Raw genomic sequence first — 21,863 nt, 5'->3', positions numbered from 1 at the left:
GGATGATTTATTCTTATTTTTTAATTCACAAAGCGCATCTCCAGCCCCAAAAGCGTAAGAAAACCCCATCCGCCTGCCAGTTGACTCATGTGTTGGGTTTCCGCTTCCCAGATCTGCATATTGTGAGATCCTGACACAAGCCTGAGAGAGTTGCTGCCGTGAGTGCAGCTTCCATACGGTGCGCTCAAAGGCAACAGATTTTTTTATACGTATATATTTATACGTGGCACCTGGCTTGGCAGAAACCGCATCCGAAAAAGGGGAAGCGAGGAAAACAGGGGAAGCCGGCTACTGCTGCATTTAGGGGGAGGGGGGGGTGTTGGCCCCTTCTGAAGGCTTTATGGACGTGGTGTGGGTGCTGAGCGAGGGGCTGGGGGCTCTGCTGATGCTCTGTGCCCCCTGAGGTGCCCGTGGGGCTGTGACACGACCCCTGCCTCCTGTGGGGCCACAACACGACCACCCCATGAGGCACCCTGAGGGGCCGCCCCTCGCCTCCCCCATCCCTTCCAACGCGTGACACCCCCCAAAAAGCCTTCCTAGGCTTCCATAAACCCCCCACCCAAACCCCCAAACCCCATCCCGGCTGTCGGTGCCCTCCCGGCCCCCTCAGCCCCACACGCGGGGCCGGGGCTCGCCCGCCCCCTGCCCGCCCCCGGCCGCCGCCTTCCCCGTGCCTCAGGGGCGGCTCCGGCGGCGCGCTGGGCCGGGAGGCGGCCATGCCGAGCACCGCCGCCGCCGGAGCCGCAACCGGAGCCGGAGCCAGCCCTGCCCGCCGCCACCCCTGAGGCGAGAGGGGTGAGGGAGAGAGAGAAAAAAGGGGCGAGGGGCGGCTTCTCCCTCGCCGGCTCCCCGCATGAGGGGAGGCGTTAAATAGCGCCAGCGCCGCGGCGGCCGCCACTGCCAGCTCGGGGGCGGCGGGGCCGCCTCGCCGGCGGCGGCGGCAGCGGCAGAGGCTGAGGAGAGAGGAGAGGAAAGGAGAGGAAAGGAGAGGAGAGGGAAGATGGCGAGCGACTCGCCCGCACGGAGCCTGGACGAGATCGACCTCTCGGCGCTGCGGGTGAGGCGCGGGGAGGCGGTGGGGGGGTGGGAGGGGGGGTGTGAGGGCTGTGGGGCTGTGTGTGTGTGTGTGTGTGTGTGTGTGTGTGTGTGTGTGTGTGTGTGTGTGAATGTGCATGCAGGCACCCCTGCGGGGATCTGTGTGCATGCGGATGCCCTGCACGGGTAGAAATGTGCATGCATAAGCTCCTCTGTGTGTGTATGTGCACGCACATAGCCCTGCTGGTACAGAAATGTGCATGCAGAACCCCTGTGTGTGTGTATGTGCGTGCACGTATCCCTGCCTGTACAGAAATGTGCATGCACAAACCCCTGCCCATATAGAAATGTGTGCGTACACACAGGCACGGACAGAAATGTGTGTGCAAATAGCCCTGCGTGTGTATAAATGTGTGTGCACATCCCCTGCGTGTACATAAATGTCTGCATATCCCTTTGCCCCTACCTAAATGTGTGCCTGTCCCCCTGCCTGCACACAAATGCGTGCATATCTCCCACACGTATGTAATAAATGCGTGCATATGGCCCTGCACGTACACAGCACGGCTGTGAGTGTGCACATGCAGACGTGTGTGTGTGTGTGTGTATCCGCCTGTGCGTGCACCCGCACACACATGTCGGGCTGGATGTGTGTACGCAAGCGTGTGTACGCGTCCCCACGGCTCTGTGGTTGTGCCTACACCCGGGGTGTGCGCCGTGCCCCCCACGCCGCCTGTCCCCCAAGGCTGGGTGGCAAAGGGGGTGCTGTGGGGCGCTATGGGGACGCAGGGCTGCTTGGGGTGGGGGCACCGCAGTGCTCCGGGCAGCCTGGCCCCCCCTTTTATCCCCCTTCCCCGCTAGCGGGGCTGGCAGAGCGGCGTCTGGCTGCGCTCGGGTAATAAATCATGTCGCAGGCGTGCACGCGCGGACACACGGGTGCAGATGGAGCCGGGGGCTGCTCGGGGCTGTTCCCCACGCCCCGCTTTTCCCCGGCACCCACCCGCCGTGCCCTGCCTCCTCCCCAACCCCCTTGGAGATATCTTCCTGCTTTCCCCCCTTTCCTCTTCATCCCTTCGCTCTGGAGAGCAGCGAGCTGGTATCGAGGAGGGGGAGTCGTCAGGAGGAGCTGCAGTGGGGCTGCTTCCCTCAACCTGCTGCCATAGATAAATAAATAAAATTAAGCAGAATCCACTGAAGACTAGCACAAGTGTATTTTTAGAAATATTATTTGCTTCAGTGCAAAAAAAAAAAAAAAAAAGCCTATCTTTATTCACTTGCCCTACTTTCTTCCTGGCGAGTTTCTGGTTGATTAATAGTGTAAATGATTGCTCAGCAGTACACAGCGCAGGCGAGGCTGGAGCAGGGGGGGACCATGCACAACCTGCAGACCCGGAGCTCTCCTTTCCCTTGCTAGGTGGAGGTGTTTTAGGAGGAAGGGTGCTAAAGGCAGTGGGGTTACTCCAGGAAAGCAGTGTCCTTTGGGGAGGGAAGAGGGCCCTCTTCTCCCCCACCCCCTGAAATTCAGATTTTGTTTCATTTTCAGGCATTGGTGCTGGGAACTCTTCTTGAACCAGGCTGCTAGCTCTTTTTAAAACTGTCCCCACGTGCTTGGTTCTTGGGTTTTGTGGCTTGTTAATCGCAATGTTCTCGAGACACAGTCTGGGTTTTGGTTTTGGGCCAGAAGGAAATGTTCTCCCTCCAGCCCTGAGAGCCACCAGCAACGCCCAGCCTGCGGGGGGTGACCCGGGACAAGGGACGTGAAGCAGGGGCTGGTGGCACTGCTGCAGGTTGTTCCCCTGCCTGGCCCTGTGCAGAGCAGCTCGCTGGCACTGCCGCCGAGGCTGGCAGGGCTTCGCGGGGAGGCTCTTTCTGCAGGAAATGGATTTTTTTTGAGTCCCATTATAAAATTGGAATTAGGAAAAGTTGGCCACGTCCGAGGCGCAGAGGAGCGGCATCCTGATGGGGAGGGCTTTCCTTTAAATTATGAGAGATGTGTTGGTTTATAAGTGAGACAAGAATAGGGGCTCAATTTGCCAAGGAATAGATCTTCTTCTAAACTAAGCTCCTTTAGCACTTGGAATAATTGTTAAAGGTCATAAATCCAGCAGATAGGGCAAGAAGCGTGAATCATTCCACCGGCTCTGAATCAGAAATCAATAGTAAATTTGCTGCCTGAGCACAAAACATGGCAGCGAGGAGTAATTCCACACGCCTCGCGAAATTTCATTTGTTAGAAAATAAGAGAAGTGTCACGCTGCTGCCGTAGGTGAGCCCGGACGGAGGGGACGTTGCTCCTGCGCCTACGTGTGTGAGGGTGCGAGCTGGCTGCCGGAGCTGCCGGGAGCAGGTAGTGACTCAAAATCTGGCGGGGGGGGATGATTCGTTCTGAGCAGTGGGGAAAGGAAACGCTCGGGCTGCTTATCTCGGAGTTTGAGTCACCAAAACGTTCCAGGAGGCTGGCTTTTATCAACAACAGGCAAAGGCAGATGCAGAGAGGTGGACCTCTGCCTGCCACTTTGCCCCGTCCCGTGCCCTGGCTGCCTCGCCTCTCTCGGGGTGTGTTCCCGGGGCTCTGGCACAGCGTGGCTTGGCTCTGGGGCAGGATTTGTAGGGGTAACAACAGCTGGCGTGCACTCGTGCCTCTGCCACACCGGAGTTTATCGTGGCCGTGCCACCACGCTCCGCCGCAGCGGTGCATCTGCTCCGCGAGCGCGCTGCCGGCTCGGCCAGGAACAAAGCCCCGAGCTCTGATTAAAATGCGTGGCCTGGTGCATCCAGCAAGCGCACTTCTGGCTCGCTGCTGCCTTCTTTGCGACACGTTTCTATCAATCATTTTCCACCCTGCTCATTGCCATGGTATCCGAGTGTCCCCAGGTCAGCGCGGAGAAGCGAGCGTGCAAGGAAGGGCAGGGCGAAGCCTGCAGCGTCACAAGGATGCTCTTAAAATAGAGGTCTGCCGCTGGTGCCGCTGGTAATGAGCACTGCTAATGTTGCAGAAAACTGTAATTTAAAATGATGAGGCCATTGAACAGGTAGTGCTGCATATTATCCTGACAAGGGGATAAGATAAACGGTGTTATAATGTTCTTTTGTCCGGGCTGGGAGGTATCTTTGCTAGCCCACTCAGCACGTTTAATAGCCGAATGCCCTGGCGTTGCTATTAGCAGAATAATGATTCACATGGGGATTCGCACAGGCTGTTGATGGCCATGTTTGAGAACAGATTTTTGGAAGAAAGAGGGGATGTGTGTGAGTGGCGATGCAGTGGGCCATGCTCTCTGGTGAACGCACAGCTGAGCACGCCGGGAGAGCAGTCAGAAGGACAGGGCTGGGCTTTTGGGCTCTTGTTTTTTTTTAAGCGTGTGTCTCGGTGAATGCTGTCATCTCTTGCCGAAGCCCGTGGCCTTGATCCTGCTAAAATATCCAGGTCAATAGCTTTTCCTCCGCCACGTCCGCTCCCAGACGGCTGACGTGCTGGGGATGGCTGCGGGCACTTCTGCAGCAGCAGCAGGAGGAGGCCTTTGGGTGCTCGCCTGGAGCTGGCCCTCTCCTCTGCCAGGCTGCAGGAACAGCCCCCTAAAAGGGGCTTAGGTGGTAAGGGGATAAAGGGAAAGCCTTTGTCAGTGAGCTGATGGCCCCATGGGGTGGGACCAGCCAGGGGCAAGAGCCCACAGCTCACAGCTGTGCCTTGGGATGGCTCACCTGGGCTTGGCTGAGGGTTTCCTACTTAACAAGCACCCTTTTGGGGGGAAGGAGCAATTGCTTTCTTCCTGTACCTGGTTGTTGCTTTGGTTTGGGCTCATTAACAAAACCCAAGGCTTTGTTGTTTACTTTCGCAAAGTGCTGAGCGTGCACTCTCGGGAAACTGGATCCTAAAATCGTTAGTTGTTTTGGAAAGGGCTGGCCTTTAGTGCTCAGGCTTGGAGAGGAGACAGCGCAGAATTAAGGAGCCGGTGGGTATTAGCTGTTGCTGGGAAGACTTGGACGAAACCCAAAAATGTCACTGCTGTTCCTTTAGCTTTGCTTTGTATAGAAGTGAATTTTCAGTGGCCATTTGTTTGCATTAGCCGATCATTGTCAAGGAAGATAAAAGCTCTCATATTAAAAACAAAGCAAACAAACAAACAAACAAAAAAAAGCCCCAATATGCTGGCACTGTCCTGTTTCCAGGACTCCATCGGGTTATGGAATATTTCAGAATCATTAAAGATTTAGGAGAAGTTCTAATGGGGCGTAAGCACTGCGAGCCGCTACTCGGGAGCATTATCTTTGCAGCATTCTGTTGGATTTCTTCTTCCAACGCCTTTTGAAAACATGTAGCTCCACAGAACTGAAGCAGCTTTCGCAAAGGTCACCTTCTTCCTAAATAGAAAGAGGAACAAATTTTACTAGAGATGGTTTCTGGAGATTAAGAAAGGCGTGTCTGCGGTGCCTCGTACATGATATGCTATGTGCAAGATCTGGCACCGATCTTCAACAAACGTTTATTTCTATCTATGTATCTATAAATAGATGTCTATGTATAGCTGGGACTCCTGAGGTTAGACTCTCTTGGAGGTCTTCCATCGTGGACTTCATCAGGGCCTGTATAAGCTCTGGGCCCTGGGGATGTCCATGTTCTTTGGGAGTTTTGAGTCCTCCTCCCCTTCTTTTTTTTTAACGTAAGACCTTGGTAGCACAACACCACTCTCTGGATAATCACTGAAGGAGTGAAGATGTCCAGCTGCAAGCCCTTCTGCATCTCATTGCCATTCCTCAAGCCAGTATTTTGGTCGTGGTGCAAATGCTATTTTCTGCCCGTGATGCAATTCCTTGTGTGTGTGTGTTCACGGGAAGTTAAAGTAAAACCAAAGCTGGCTTCTGCCTCATCTTCTTGCACGAGGCTGATTTTTATTTTTCCCCCATCCCGTGGAGCTGTGCAGCCCAGATGTTGCTCTTCTGCAGCTCTCCACGTCCAGCACTGGCACGGTGACAGGTTGGTTCCTCTGCCTGCTCTTTGGAGCTCTTCCACCACAGGCAAGTGGATAAGTGGCTGGTGTTTTTAAAGGCTCTGTTCTCACGAGTGTTTGTGTCCTGGTCGGTTACCAAAATTAATAATTCGGGCTGCTTAAGCATGAACTCAGAGCAATACGATCCATGGCAGGCTGATGAATGTGGGCATTTCGTTGGGTCAAGGTTTGAGGCAGTGAAGAGGCAGGTATTTGGTTGGTGTGTGCGTGTCTAAAATTAAAATTTGATTTCTATTCCATGCAAAAACGAGTGGTTAAAGCAGGCTTTCATCCCCGCTATGTGCAGGTAATTTTTATCTGCCAGACTCGTGGTAAGGGTATTGCACGAGGCTCGGCAGGGACCAGGGCTGGGGGCCAGGGGCTTTGTCTGGCTTTTCCTTTCCCCGGGTGGCTTCAGCTCTGCTCGGCGGGGCCTCTCTTCCCTGGTGGCCTCCATCACACAAGGCTTGCTCGTGCTCAGGCACCTCAGCTACCTCCCAGGCAGCCCTTACAGCTGTCTGTAGGCCACGGGTCAAAAACCACTGGCCCAAGTCATCGCTAGCTCCATAAGTGAGGGGCTGTATTTACCATCTGTAAAGCAGCAGCGTTGATTTCCTTCCCCCAGTCCCCTTTTGTCACTTTGGACACTGGCTGTACATGGAAAGCGCTGGGCTGCCTGCTCTGTTCTCTGCAAAACCATTTATACAAATGAGGCTTGATGTGCGTGTAAATTGCTTGTGATTTCTGATGGAGGATTGCCTAACGAACACAACCCTGGGAAAAAGGAGACGCCCCTGTGCCCATATTCCCTCTCTGTGGTGGTCTCAAGAGGAATCCTGTGCAGGCTGTGACCCCTTCCTACACGCTGAGGATGCTCCCCCCAAAGGCGTGGTATTGAAGGAGAGGCAAAGCAAGCGAGGTTGGAAAACACTGGCGAGAAGCTTAATCAGACCTCGGTCCCATCCCTCTGCACGCCTGATTTTATTTTGTAACGGCAAACGCTCGGAGGACAGCAAGCCATTTCCCTTTGATCTGGAATGTTGCTTCCCCGTGTTAATTTTCTGCCGTGCTTGCCAGAAGTTCAAGGTTGCGGGTTGGTGCTGAATTATGGATGACTGCAATCAGGCAGCCAGCGCTGGAGTATCCAGATGCGACGTGCGTAGCTGGGAACCAGCGTTTCCTCCTGCAATCGGTGAGCAAACACCGCATTTACTGCCCCGCTCAGCTGAGTTACCATGAATTCAGGAGGAGGTACGCACTTTGTTCTGCTGCTGATAAGCAGGCCTGCAACAAAAAGCCTATCAGCATTAATGGCTTCGTGCAGACACCACCCTCTCGCCTGTGACCGAGACCTGGGCGATTCACGTGCTCCCATCCTTCCTACGGAGGTACCGAAAGCTGCCACGGCCCCTGGCAAGTGCAGGAGCTGCTGTGTGCAGCAGGCTGTGAGCAGTGAGCTACTCCACGGAGTAAAGGCTGAGCAGGCTGAGTCTAACATCCTCTTTGTTTTACACGCTGTCACTGCAGCAGGGGTGGGTGGATGTGTTTCTGTTCGTGTGAACGCACGTGTGGTTTTCAGCTCTGGAGTGCATGAAACCTTTTGTTACAGCTCTCGCCTGCTTCCTCCAGCAATGTCATTTCAGAGTATGAAAAGAAATAAATTGTTTAGCTCTTCCGAAAACAACACTTTTTAGAAGCCAAGGATGTCGCAGAGGATGTATATTCCTTTATAAACTAACAAAGAATCCAGAATTTAATTTAGGCGGCTGACACTTCCCCCCCTGCTCCCCCGCCTTTTAAAAATTCTCTTTGCTCCTAATTTTGAAACTCAGCAGGAAAAAGCCTCCTGCCAGCTGAGTCATGTGTTCAGGGCATGACAGAAGTGACTGTTTGGGACCGTGCCCTTAATCTGCTGGATGGAGGCTTTGGGATGCATTTGAGGCAGTAGAGCCTTTGCCGAGGAAGAGATCGCACAGCTTGAATCTAATAAAATGTGTCTAATAACTGCTGTAGCATGCTACAGAAATACAAGAGATCAAAGCTGCAGAGGCATTTATTTTCATAATTTGTGGGTCAGATCCTTGCAGGACTAATTGGGTGCTGTTTGATGTCCAGGCAACAATAGAAATCTCCCTGTAAATCAGAATATATTTGCCTTTTCCTTTCTCTTTCGTATGCAAGCATAAAAGCTTAATATGATTTAGAGATAAACTGGCAAAAGAGAGGTTGCAGATCTCCTTCCTGTCTTGCTGCTACGGTTTTCAGAGTATTGCACTGTGCCTGTCCCAGCTCCTCCCTGAAAACGAGGTACCCAGCCAAAAGTTCTGGCTCCCCAGATGCCAAGTGCCAGGCGTTGGGGGCTGATGTTGGTAGTGGCAGAAGTGAAGTATTCCTGAAGTGTGGTCCCCTTTAGGATGCCCAGTTTTTCCCCAGCTCACATAAGCTGACCAAAAATGAATAAGGAGCTGGGTTCTGGGGGCTAAAAGCAGCCGGATTTGGGGTGAAGGAAGGAGCATGGGAAAAGGAAAGGGGGATTTATAGAGGAGAAAAGAAATGGCGCTGAGAAGTCACTGTCTCTAGCAGAGCAAGTGAAATAAATTAGCTGCTAATCTTTCTTCTGCAGAGCCCAGGTGATGCTCAAGGCCAGCAGGTTTCCCTAGGGTCACAGGTGTGGCCACACGGCTTGGAGATGGATGAGGTGAGGGAGTTTTCCTGTTTTTACCACGCAAGAGGAAAGCACAGAGCCTCTCCGACGCGTGGGCTGGGAGTGCTGCTCTTCCTAAGGCAAGGTTGTCGTTCCCAGCGCTTTGGGTGTTGCTTAATTAGCCATGGGCCTCTACTCAAATGAGAAACCTGGCTGGAAAAGAAGGACACTGAGCTCAAACCGTTGTGTTTTCTGTTTTATCCTCCTGCTAAATATTCATGGCAGGCGTTCCTAGGGGGACTTCTTTTGTGCGCCTGCAAAATGCGTCTGTTTTGGGGGGAAAGAAATATGGGCATGCAAAACTGTTCCTGGAGTAAAACCAGAGGCCAAGGCAACAAAATTAAAAGGGCTTTAAATGCACTTTTTGGCTATGCAGACGGGCTGTCTTTGCTGCAATAAATCTCCAGCCTTTGCGTATTGATTAGCCTCAGTAAATACCGTGATGACGCTGCCCTTCCTATTGCTATTCTGTGGGGATCGGTGTGTTGGTGTGTCTGAAGAGGCTGTAATAGCTAAATGGGATTCCAGTAGCGGGAGCGCTTTACAAATGGTCTCCAAAGTGAATCTCCCAGCCGGTGCGACCATCCCTGCTCCCTGTTTGAATGTTTTGCTGCTATAAATATCAACGCAGAGTGCTCCACTGGTGACCAGGCTGGTAATGGCTGTGTTTTCTAATGGACAAACTGTTTTTTTTCTGAGCCAAGTGCCCTGAAGTGGCTGTGCCTGGCCCTGGCAGGGATGCTGAGGAATCTCCTGCCTTCTGATGCCCTGGTTGGGGAGCTCTGGTGGGCAAATGGGGTGTGTGTGGGGGGCAGGAATGGAGGGGAAGGGCTGGAGTTTCCTGTAAGCTGAAGAACTGATTCAAAATCCAGCAAAATGTTGTAGAGTGTACTGTAGGCAGTGATGTGTGGCACCCCAGCCGCTGGGCCAACATTGTCTTCTTAGGAAATTGTGGTGATATAGTGCGAAAAGAACAGGAGGGTGGAAGGGCTGACAACCTGTTACACCTGTGGAGCGGTGCTGGGAGGAGGGATGGAGAGCTGCTTGCTTTACACATCAGGTGCCATAGCAGAAAAGCCACTCAGAAGACTTCCCAGTTGCAAGCCCAGGTTTGGTCACCACGCCGCAGTGGAAGAGCTCCTCCAGACATAGTTTGGGCTATGGGGTGGGAACCCACGCTGCTCCTCAGCCAGGAGATGGAAAGATAGGATGGAGAAAGTGTACAATTAGCATAACAATACACCTTTAATTCAACTTGAAGGAAATAATTGAAGCTGTTGCTTGTGGTGGTGACCTCTGCCAAGATGACTCATGCTGCAATATAATCTGAGTCACTTGTAACGATGGCCCGTTCAAGGAGAAAGTGCCAAATCCCCCCAACTCCTTCACTGGGTGATGTAAAAGCCAGGCCAAAGACGAGCCTTCGGGATATTGTTTAAAAGGTGCTGACACTTCGAGCGTTGAAGCGCTGGGCTCTCGGGGAGCCCTGGCGTGAACAGGAAAAGGCCTTGAGGAGAAACGCTGCTGCTCCTGTGGCCTCTGTTTGAAAGAGCCCCGTGACACACTTCTCCTCCCTGCCTTCCACGTAAATGCCGTGTTGCCAAAGGGTGGCAGCCCAGCTGGCTGTCCTTCGTGCCAAGGGCAGCCCGGGGGTGGGAGGAGGTGTGTGGGTGTTCGCTTGTGCCACGAGCACCAAAAGCCTTGGGCTCCTTTGCGAGGTCTGCCCGGCAAGGGCTTAGTGCCGGGATGGAGGGCGGCATGGTGGCAAGGCCTGGAGGCCTGAGGGTGGAGAGAAACAAAATCCGAAATGTGGGAGAGGAGAGGCTGAGAGCTGGCCACCAGCGGTCGCGTCCTCGCCTGCAGCCAGGTACAGCCTCGCCGTGGCCTCCCCTCTGCCATCTGCCAGATGGGTGCAGGATGAGTTTATGGCCACGAGCAATCCGAAGTACTTGCTGTTAATCATTTGCTAGCTGACTTAAACAATTCCTTGCCTTGGACTCTTGCTTTTCCTCAATAAATAAGCTTTTACAAGTCGCAGAAGAAAGCGAGAGCCTTGCAGCAAGGTGGTGTGGCCCTGGGCAGGAGCTCACCGGGAAGCCATGGCCTTGGGAGGCCTTTCCTCAGGCTCTGCCTTCTCCTCTTCACGTGGTGGGGCACCTTGCCCCTGGAAAGGGTTTCTAGCCTGTCAAAAGCCTGGTGGTTTTGTCTGATTTTTGTCGAAGCTTTCAGTGAGGCCCTGAGGAGACGAGAAGGGCTGGGCCTGCCCGAAGGAGGAAAGCTGCGTCCCCAGGTGCTGCTGTCAGGGCGGTCGGAGCATTTAGGAAGCATCCGAAGGACACTGAACGTGCAAGTGGTTGCGTAGTAGAAAATTGTTATCTCGTGCCTTGGCAACAGATCTCCCTGATAAGAGGAAGGAACCTGAAAGGAAGCTGCCAGCGCAGTGGCACCCAGGTCTCCCTTTTGTCTTGCTCCTTTGGTGACTGGCGTCCCCTTCTTTAATGAGGCCCCCCCATTAGCCCGGTGGTCCTGCTGCTGTGGCAGCTCTTGGGAGCTGTCGTCGTACCATCCTCGTCAACTACAGATGATTCAGTTGTCATTTGCATCAATTATCTACCTCAAGGATAGGTAGACTATCGTGCCCCCCTCCCCTCTAAAAGAAAACAAAAATAAAAAAAATCAAGCAGTGTGGTGAACGTGGGAGACCTGGCCCAAGTTCAATGCCAGGGTCACTTCCCTGAGAGCCTTTCCCATGAAGTTGTAGTTTGGTTTTGCCACTTCATGTGATCTCTTCCATGCTCTTGCTTTAAAGCAAAGTGCCGGCATGAGTGCTGGCCGGCAGAGGAAACATCCTGGAGAGAAGATGCAGGAGCATTACTCATTACCAGACCCGAGTAAAACTGCTCCCAGCTAATCTGGCTGCCTAAAAATAGAAGGAGCGGTGGGGGAGGGACTGTCTTCTGTCTTGGTTTGCCCTTGGTTTCCGTGACATTTTGCTGCCCTCTATGATGTGTTGTGTTGGGGAGGCCGGGTGTGCAGGTCCCACCGGCGCAGTGCCTGTGAGCATGTTCATGGCTAAAACCACGGAGAGGCAGGCCTAGGAGCTCGCTGGGGTTGAGCAGTTAACTCAGCGTGCAGTTATCTTGAGGTTTACTCTTTCAGGTTCACAGCCTGTCTCTCGGTGTGATCTCAAAGCCTCCCCTGGGTGGGTCTGGAAGCAAGGCGTGGGCTGGGTCCCGGCTCATCCCTGCCCATCCATCGCGTGTGCGCCTCGCCAGGGTGCTGGAGGCCGCAGCATCTGCTTTGCAGTGTCCGAAAAGGAAAAAAACGAAATCGCTCGGGAAACCTAATTACTCTGTTATCAAGCATTTAAAACGCAAGTTTCATAACTGCCTTGTGATAGCCTCGATTATGCTCCTTTTCGGTATTATGCAAGCAGCTCACCTTGTGATTATGAAATAGTGAGATGTGCTTTCTAATACTCACCCTGTGTTTCTCAATGAGTTCATGAAGCCTCTTCTGCTTTCCATTAATTATGGAACAATAGGACATTCTTCTTTTCTCTTTTAAAAGGAACCGAGCCCTTTGTTTTATTTTTTCCAAGTTCCTGGGCCAGCAGCTCCACTGAGACCTTGCTGTTCCTTGCGGTTAGACCAGAGCGGACGTATCTCCTGTCCTTCACTGCGCCGTCCCCCACTCGGGGGGAAATAGGACGTTTGTGGGTCCATCTAGGAGGTCCTGCTGCTCTGGAGCAGTCCCAGCTAGTGCAGGGGCTGTGGCTGGCACCAGTGCTGCTGGTGTGAGCTGAGGCAAGTGGGAAAAGTGGGAGCGGGTCAGGGTGGGGTGACTTTTTCCTCCTCGGAAGACCTGAAATATTACTCTGCTTGCTCATAGCCAGTTATTTTCCAACTGGAAGTTTCTATTAATACCAGAAGAAGCCCTTTCTGCGTTCTAGTGCCCCACAAAGACTGCAAGGCACTGAGGCAGGGCAGAGCAGGAGCCTTCTTGTGTGCAAGGCCGTGGGAGCTGAGGCTCTGGTCTTCATCTTCAGGAGCATCTGTGCCGGGTCTGGATTTACCCTATCTCCGCATCCAGCTGTTGTAGGATAATAGTGATTTTTTTTTTTTCTTTCCTGTAGAGGGAAAGAATTAATTTTTTTTCCCTAAGCACAGATGGGGAGTGCAGCGCTGCTCAGTTTGCCTGAGAGCACTGAAGAGGATGTCTCCAGGCTCAGCGGCCGGTGCTGCAGCTCCGCTTGGCTTTACATCCACATCCGGAGAGGCATAACTCTTTGCAGATGCTAATGAGGAGTTTACAGATAAGATCCCCTGTGAGGAAAGGAATGCAAGGATAGTCTTCTACCAGGGGAAATCAAGGTGAGGGGGGGGGGGTCAAGCATCTTGTCTACATTCACTTACAGGCGCTGCAGCCCTGGCAGAGCGGGGAGTAGAAGTCAGACCTTCTGGCCTCTCATCCTGTGTTGTAGTCATTAAACTATGCTCTCCTAAGATTAGATAAGGTGTGTTTTCAGTGCCGGCAAGAGTTGATGAGCAAATTCCTTCAATAAATGCTTTTCTTGTAGGTTTGCCAACACAGAATGAGCTCTGGGACACGAGGGAAGGGAAAAAACTTGCAGGTGTCAGTTCTCAGGGAGGAAATCAGGTGGGAAGATAACCAACAGGTCAGAGTTCTTGAAAGAACCAGCAAAAGTGAATTTGTGACCAAGACTAGTGCACCAAAACGGGTAGCACCAGTCATATAGAGGAACATAAGACCGGTGCTGGGACTTGGAGTGAGGGTGATGTGAAGCCAGCTCTTATGTCCTGAGCAGCCGTGACAGGGGACCAAGGTGCAGCCCTGTTACCGACAGCAAGTTCAGTGCATGGAGAGCACCTGATGGACTCGGTGAGGACAAAACACGGAGAAGAGAGCTGCATGAAAGGGGCAGAAGTGGGGTCTTGGGCACTAACCTACAGGGCATTTGTTGTACTGCTTGTTTTACTGCCTGACAGAGTGCGTCGCTGCTGCTGCCCTTGCACGGGTTTGATTTCTGGTTATGGGCACCCTTATCTGGTTCTGTAACCATTAGCTCTGCATCTTGCCCACGTGGAAAGCTGTAGGTTCCTTCATCCGATAAGGCTTCTCTTATCAGCTCTGACGTTTATTGTGCAGAATTCAAATTATTCAAGGAACTGTAAAAGAGGGGACGGAGCCTGGGAATTACAGGTTAAAAGTTGTTCCTCTTTCAGCACAGAGCAGTGAGATTTACACGGAGAGCAAAGAATCGCTACCTTTGTCAAGCCAGGACTGAGCTCTTGATTGTGCATCATGTCTAGAAAAAAAAAGCACATTTCCTTTCCTTCCTTACTTTGTGCAACATCATCAAAACGCTCCTTTTGGCCTTTTAAACTCATCGAGGTGCTTGTGAAAGATTCAGAAGTGCTCCGGCTGTGTTTGCGTCCCCATCGGTGGGCTGCATCCTTTCTGTGTGGCTTTGGGCTTGCTTCCTCCGTGCTGAGTGACTTGCGCTCCCCACGAGCTCTGCTTCAAAGGGTATGCTGCCCTCTGGGAGCATGTATTTAAATGATAGGTAAGGATTTAAATGATCTTGAGGCTGATTATCGGAGCCTGCTGCTTTTTTAGTCATTAGCACCTCCGCACAGAAAGAGCAGGGCTCCATGAGACCTGGATGGGGATGGCCAAGCGATGCTCAAATGTGACCCTGCCGTGGAGTTGTCCAGCAGAAACGAAGCTGGCTTTGAGAAACCCCCTTGAACGTTGCCCTGTGCAGTAACAGTGCCACTGCAGGATGATTTCTGAGCCTTCCTCGTGGCTGAAGAGAGGTCCCACGTGCTCTCCTTGCTCGGCGTGTTGAGGTCTGGCTGAAGTCTGGACTGAATAACAAGGAATAACCATGACCAACATTGTGCTGGTAAAAAATAAAAGTTAATAGAGGTGAATAATGGCACAAGTTACATGGGAATCAACATTTCCCTCCTTGGAGGCTGTAGATGTAATCCACTTAATATTCTGTGGAACACAAGATTAATTTTCTCCAGAATAATATATGTGAGGGCTTTTCTCCCCAGTTCGCTGGCAGAGGCGTTGCCGCATTGCTGCAGCTGCAGGCAGGGAATCAGGGGGAAAGGATGTGCAGGGATCCAGAGGCAGCAAAATGTGGCTGGAGGAGATGGAGCTCCTCGCTCTGCTCCTCTCCCGAGCACCTGGGCGCAGGGCTGGTGCCTGCTGCATGTGGAGACCAGCCCCAGCCGTCACTTCTCCTCCTCCTTGTACCTGTGCCGTGGTTTAGGCTCGCAGAGCTGCTCCACGTTGCAGAAGTTCCTTTAAAATAATGACGAGCCCAAAGCCCTGGTCTTCTTCTTGCACGGGATGGAAAGAATGCGGGGACTTGCCAAGCCTAAAGAGGAGTAGATAGAGGAGAAATAAATAACTCAAACTGATTTATTTTCAGTTGATTAATCTGATGCGTTTGTAGTTTTCTAAAACAAAACTTAGCCCTGGAGGTTTTTGCAAATCAAATCACAACAACAGCAATTAATTTAGAAGCAGTGGGGAGTGTTTCCCACCCCGTTGCACATCCCGACACCCACGTGATGAAACTCCCCGCTTATGGGCCCAGTCCTGCTCGGGGATGTGCAGCTGTCCCCTGCGGGACCCGAACTGATCCCATAAAGCAGAAAGGGGTGCTTGGGTGCATGGGGTGCCACGGTGACTTGTGGAGCAAACTCAGCTCAGACCCATGCGAGAGGTCCTGCTGCCCTGACTGGGCTGAGGCACTACTGCAGTACCCCCGAGCTGCAGGGCAGTCCCTGCTCCCCACCCTGTTCATTAATGGGATTTAGGAGAAAAAGCAGCTCCCAGAGCCTACAGGAGCGCTTCACAACACGAGCCACCGCGAAACACAGCAGCTTTGCTCTGGGAAAGGCTTTACGACCTGGCAAAAAATTATTGTGAATCATTTCGGCGCGTGTGGCTGTCAGGCAGCTCTCTGGGCACGTGGCAGGCAGGATCTTGCTCCTCTCGCTGCAGGACCTCGTTCCCCCCAGTCTGAGGGAGGGTCTGTCAAGCTCAGGCGGCCGGGCTCCCCGGTGAGGCTGGCATTACTCAGCGGAGCCTGTGAAATGTAGGGAAAGGGTGCGAAGCCTCCCTCCCCCTCCCCTGCACCCTGTTAGCTCCCGAGTGAGGAAGCTCTTTCTAGATTCGAGGCGTGTGACTTAGCATATCCTTGGCGTTTCTGATTTCTGAGTAACTTTGCCGGTTTGTCAAGATGGTTCTGTGACAGACGTGTCCATAGCGTGTGTTTGGGGAGCCCGTGGAGCATCGCTGCGTTTTTTACGGTCTGCTGGCTGCCTCTTGCAGACTGCTGCAGCTAGCGGGATGCTAACGAACGGGGTGTGATCTGCGCCCTGCTTTGTCCTTCTCTGAAACAAAATGGGAGAGTTCTCCCACGCTGAGGTCTTCTTCTGGCTGCAAGGAAGGAACAAGGCTGCCTTGCCTTGGCGAAGGTAATCGCAGATATCCGAGCTTGGTGGCCTCCCCTGGAGGCTGCTATCTCCAGGCTCAGAAAGGTGCAGGTTGGCTCCTGAGCTGTCACCGCTGCAGACATCCCCAGGCAAACCCCCAAAGGGTCCGGCTGCTGGAAACGCTGAATTTTGGTCTGCTCTTGGTGCTGGGCTTGGTGGTGACCTCGCTTTTCAGATGTGCCTCTAGGAGCGATGCGTTGAGAGGCTGCAGCTCCTGGAACAGCAGCTCGGGTAAGTAATTAAAGCAGCTCCTCTGAGGTCCCCCAAACCTTTGACAGCATTTACTGGCAGGTAGCAATTTCAGCTGGATGCAAACATTTGCTGGCCAAGGTGAAACTCTTTATTTCTCAGAGGGGTGAGATCTAAACAGTTAGGAATAATATCTTATTGGGCTGAAACTGCGGATGAGTGACTTCCAGCGTGGAGCGTGTCCAGCTGCTGGGCTCTAATTGATCTCTCGCATCCTAAGAAGTGTGGCACAATGCTAGCGGTGACTTCAGATCTTCTGGGGACTACCGATACGATTTATAATTGGCTCTGTAGCTTTTTAGAGACTCTGAGCTTAGCCAGGCCTTTTATATATTGTCCTGCTGAAGTTGTGTGCTCGAATGAGGCGTGTGTTGAATCGGTGCCGGTGCTGGGGCCGCATTCATCCGGCGCGGCGCTGGAAACGTCGGGGTTCGCTCGGCAGCGCTGCCTCTGCGCTGATGGGCTCGCAGCTCCTCTACAAAACAGCCCCCCTGAGCTGGAGGAGGGCTTGTCGCATGGCTGCCAGCGATTGTGGAGGCCTTCCCGAGGAGCCACGGGATGTGCCGGAAAGGGTTTTGAAGTGAGAGAGGATCTGACTTGTTTTAGGTTTGGGGAGAGTCAAGCTTCAAACGCGTCCTCCCGGAGGAAGGCTGGCTTCGTGCCTGTCAGCGCAGGCCCTGCTGTCCCTTACTGGCATCTCTAGCACAACCCGGGCTGTGGGACCCATCCCCTACAGCAGCACAAACACCTTGTCTGGCTTTGGAGCCTCCTTGTTTTGTCTACTGGCCGCTTTTCCTTTTGACATGGTAGGAAGGAGAAATTGGGTGAGAAGATCTCCGATGTTGGGTGTGCAGGTGCTCAGCTGTAAGCAGGACATCTGGCAGAGGTCAGGATATCGTAGCTTTGGTCATTTGGACCTGGTGTAACCACGTGGGACTGGCTGGAGGGGTTTGTGTGTGTGTAGGTGGATTTTCCTGCTCTGCCTTCAGTAGAGCTGTTGGCTGCACTTCTGGTTGTTAGCTACAAACCCACACTTACGCCCTAAATTGAAGGGGTAGGAGCTGAAGGAGTGATCCAGCTGTAGTGACCGCAATGCCCAATGTGGTCATTGGCTCTTCGTTAATTCTGCTGTCGCCAGCTGGTCGGAGGCTGGACATTTTGGAAGGGAAGCAGGGCTGGGGCTCTCAGCAAGAAGCCAGGGAGAGGAGGGGGGGAGGCCTGGGAGAGCTCGAGTGTAGGTTGGGGGGGGCAAAGCACGGCCGTGACCCTTCTGCCGTGCAGGAGCGTTGTTCCTTGCCTAACATCTTCTGTTGAGATGTGGTGCTGGGTGTTTGGGGGTGAGGGAGGACAAATTGCTGCTTCCAAACGAAAACAAAACCCTCAGCGAGCTCCTCGCTGCTCTCCAAGCAGAGCAGCTCGAGTGGGCAGGAGGTGGATGGCACTGGTGGTGGCTCGGCTTGGGAGCCTCGGGAGGGGTGGGCGAGGGAGGGGAGAGGCACCGAGCGGGGAGGAGCCGTGAGATGAAGCACCCAGCAGGCCGACATGGTTCTGCTTCATTTCTTGGCTTATGACCAAAACCAAATATCCCCCAAAATACCTGAGCAGCCTGTTGAGTGTTTTTTTTTGTACTGCTTTTCTTACTGGGCAGGCGTAGGGGTATGTCTGTGTGGGGAGGGCAGTGCTCGCAGCTCAGAAAGGTACCATCAGCCTCTTTCTCTGGAAGTTCCCAGTAACTCGATATTTTATTGCCTCGGCCTTTGCCTCGCTGCTTTGCTTGCTGCCTGCAGCTATATAAGCAACCCTCTCCTGGCTGCTGCCCATCGTCACATTGCTCACAAGGTTGTTAGCTAGGAGAGCCTTGGAGACGGAGGCGACTGGTTTATTATTAAAAAGAAACTCTGTCCTCAAGTACTCCTCCAAACCCTCCATTTTGCTCTAAACCGCGTGCCTTTTGGGATGGCTTCCCCAGGGGGCTCGGGACCTTGTTCTGTCAGATCATCCGAGTGCTTCAGTGCCTGCAAAATGAGCGCGGGAATGAGGTTTTTTGAGGGAACACCAGCTGACTTGAGATTTTTCTGGCCCTGTTGTTGGGGAGATGTGCGTGGCTGCCTGAAACTTCGGGCTTTGCCAACGTGCAGCCCGTTGGCTCACAGTGCAGCCTGGACGTGTGGTTTTGGGAAGTGCAGCCCGTGCAGGTGCCCCGTGTGTGGGCTAAAGCAAGTTGCATCAGCGACCTGGAGCCTGGGGATGCTGGTCGGCTGCTAACCCCTCCTGGTGCATTGCTTCCAGTCACACCGAGCCTTTTTCTTCTCTAGGGTTACAACATTTGCTTAATGACTGGTTATCTCCACGCTTTTTGGCTGGAAGTTGTCATTAGCTGCTCAGAATTGGGGGAATGAGTGCACGGTGATTACAGAGGCTCTGATCTCTCATTTCCCCTCCTGTGCATTCACAGCAACAGTGCTTTAATTGGTGTGCCCCTCGGTTCCCCACCACCATCTCTCCCCTGTCTCCTCACATAACCCTTGCTGCTAAATACCTTCAGTGCGGCTGCAGGAGGGGAGAAAAATTTGGCTCCTGCAAGGAGAAGAGGCGAGCTGGGCATGCAGACCGCAGGCAAACGCTTCCATCCTTCCCCTCGTGTTTGTGGGCATCTTCTTGGCATTATTTAGGGACATTTCGTGATGGACATTGCCACGGATGAGCACCTGCAGCCCTCAGCTGGTGTGGTCACTGCTGTTGGAGGTCTCCTGATGGCTCCTGTGCTTCCCAAGCTCGCCGAAATTCGGCAGTGCAGGCAGCGGTGCCGTCCCGCGGGGTCTGCACCAAGCGGAGCCATTTCAGCGAGGAGAAGGAGCTGCTGGGAGCCCAGCTGCTGCTTGCCTCGCGCCGATAAGGCCTTCCCAAAGGCTGCGTGTGCTGCTGCTGGAGCTGGGAGGTGTTCTGCTTTATCAGCTGTGTGCAGAAGTCCCTTTCCTGACACGGCGAGGGTTTTCAGTGCATTGTTTATGCAAATACCGGGGGCGTTTTTTCGTGGTGCTACCAGAGAAGACTGCTCTCGCCTTGCTCCGTGTCTCACACCGTTTTTAGCCGCCCAGACTTGGATACCACCGATTTCCGTGGGGTGTTGGGGTCCCTGAAGCACAGCCCCGAGCCGTGCTGGGCATTGCCCTGCCTTTCTGCCCCCTCCTTTGTCAGGAGGGACCAGCTCCTGCTCTGTTTGTACGCGGCTCTCAGCAGAGCTCTGTGAACGCAGCCCGTTGTCTGCCTGAAGCTCACGTAGGGCTGAAAATTGCTCCTGGGTTTGTCTTAAACACTGGTCCTCCTCGATTTTAATCAGCCCATCTTCTGCCAGTAGCCCTGAATGATCAGCCACGTCGTGTCCATCTCTTCCTGTTATTTCTGAGCTGATTTTTTACTAAAATAAATAGCAGAAAAAAGGAATGCACAGCCTCTGTGAGCACAGGGGGTGGAAGTGGGGCACGATACCTTGGGGCAGGGGCAGCGTGAGCAGAGAGCCCTGGGGCCGCTGCCAGCAGCCGCGCTGCTCCGGATCTGCAGCCCGGGCTATATTTGGGCCGAGATTCCTCCTGCCTGCCCGGGGCTGGTCCCCAGCCAGACCTCTGTGCTCTGGGTTTCTTTTCTCCAGCTAGTTTCAAAGCCCCCGCTGAGCACCCCACCCTGCTTGCCTGCCTCCCGTGCCCATCCCCTGGGGTCTCACAGCGGTGTCCGCGTCCCCCAGCCGTGGGGACAGCCCCCAGCAGCCCTGAAGGTGCAGAGCTGATCCCTGGGCTGAGCCAGCTCAGTGGAAAGAAGGATTTCTCCCTGCCCTGACCTCTGCCTGGGCTTCTTTGGGTGGCTGCTGGTGACACGCTGCTCCTGGGCACGGGCAGGGGCTGTGTGGGAGCTGCGGGGGTGACAGCAGCGCGAGGAGCAGCAGCAGCAGCGCAGGGAGGAGCGAGCACCCTCCTCTCCCTCCTCTCCCTCCTCGTTCCCGGCGTGTTGCTAGGGCTGTGCTCGAATCCTGCCCGGCCCCGTGGCTCGGCGAGCAGCCCCGTTACCTTGACAATGCTTCCCCGTGGAAATGGGGGAAGGAAGAAGCGTGGTGCTGCTGCTGCTGGTGGTGGGGGGGGACGACGTCTGCAGCCATGCTGCAAACGAGCTGGGGTAAACCTGGAGGAGCTGGGTGAAGCCAGGTGGCCCCTGCAGGGCGGCAGGGGGGACTCCTGGGGCTGAGGTTTGGGAATTGGTCGGAAAAGGTGTCAGACAAAATGGTTCTCGTTATCAGAAATGGCCAGCTGCTTCCCGGGATGCGCTTCTCCAAGCCTCCTGATCATCTGCCCTAGGCACAGCTTTCTTCTCTCTTAATCTCCCAGTGAATATTCAAAAATAGATATACTTGTAGCACTTGAAAAGCCTCTTTCAGAGTTGTTTCAGCACTGCAGAGAATAACCCTAAGGAAAGAAATTCAAGAAATAAACAGCAGCTGCTGCCATCCCTCCCCTCCTCCTCACCCAGTTGGTTCAGACTCAGTGCACCGCCGCTTCCCTTTCCCCATCCGCTGTTGGGGAGCGCTGCCCTTGGTCAGCTCAAGGTGGTGGATGGCATTTTTGGGCCGTTTTCATGTGGTTTTGCCTGTCTCCCCTGGTTTCTAACTGAAACCAGGACACCAGGGATGCTCCTGAAGGCTGCTCTTCCTCCTCCTGGGGCAGAGCTGCTAACGCGCTGCCCGCATCCTGTCAGGCTGCAGGTACCCGGCTCCCTGGGACATCGAGGCATTTCATAGCAGAAGTGATTCAAAACCCCCCAGAGCCTCCGAGTGCCTGCAGCTTGGTGGCTTTTGGTGGCCCAAATGTCCTCGAGGCCGGGCGAGGAGCGGGGAGGGAGGGAGGAGAGCCACATGCCCACCTGGTTCGCAGGGGAGCGCACGGACCCTGATGAAGTGAGCGTGGGGAGAGGAGGAGGAGCAGAGGAGCATAAATGGAGCTGCTGGATGGGGAAAACCCAGCGAGGGGAGAAAATAGCAGCGCCGGTTTATTCTTTCCCCACCCTCCCTCGTACCTCACAGTGAATGTTGGCTTTGGGCAGCGTCGCTGCGTGCGCTCCTACGTGTGCACGTGTGTGACAGCAGGGCGGAGGGGTGTGCGGGGCGGAGGGGTGTGCTCTGGTGCCCATTTCCAGGTCTGGGTGTCCCATTATGCTTATCGGACAGGCCAGAAAGTTAATGGCCAGGATGTGCCAGGCCTCAGGGCAAGCAACACAAATGCTGCTGGGACATGGCCCTGCAGGACTGGCTCACCACACGGGGTGGATTAACATCTCTGCTCCACCTGACTGCGATGCTTC

General features: G+C 53.8%; 1 protein-coding gene across 5 annotated transcripts in view; it reads left to right on the top strand.

The window, feature by feature from the left end:
* The first annotated feature begins 670 nt into the window (after positions 1 to 670).
* Positions 671 to 21,863, top strand: part of TNIK (TRAF2 and NCK interacting kinase) — a 140,720-nt gene continuing 119,527 nt past the window's right edge. For 4 of the 5 annotated variants that reach the window (XM_068692621.1, XM_068692624.1, XM_068692623.1 and 1 more), the window contains exon 1: positions 672 to 1,057. In XM_068692621.1, coding sequence (XP_068548722.1) covers positions 1,001 to 1,057 — 57 coding nt within the window. In that variant the 5' untranslated portion in view covers positions 672 to 1,000. Of the gene's footprint in view, positions 1,058 to 21,863 lie in introns of all 5 variants that reach the window. The other variant, XM_068692625.1, reaches the window with a different exon arrangement.

This window comes from Anas acuta, chromosome 9 (assembly GCF_963932015.1).
Source record: "Anas acuta chromosome 9, bAnaAcu1.1, whole genome shotgun sequence".
In the NCBI taxonomy this organism is placed as follows: Eukaryota; Metazoa; Chordata; class Aves; order Anseriformes; family Anatidae; genus Anas; species Anas acuta.
The sequence above is the reverse complement of the archived record's forward strand: the minus strand, read 5'-3'. Positions and strand labels throughout refer to the sequence as shown.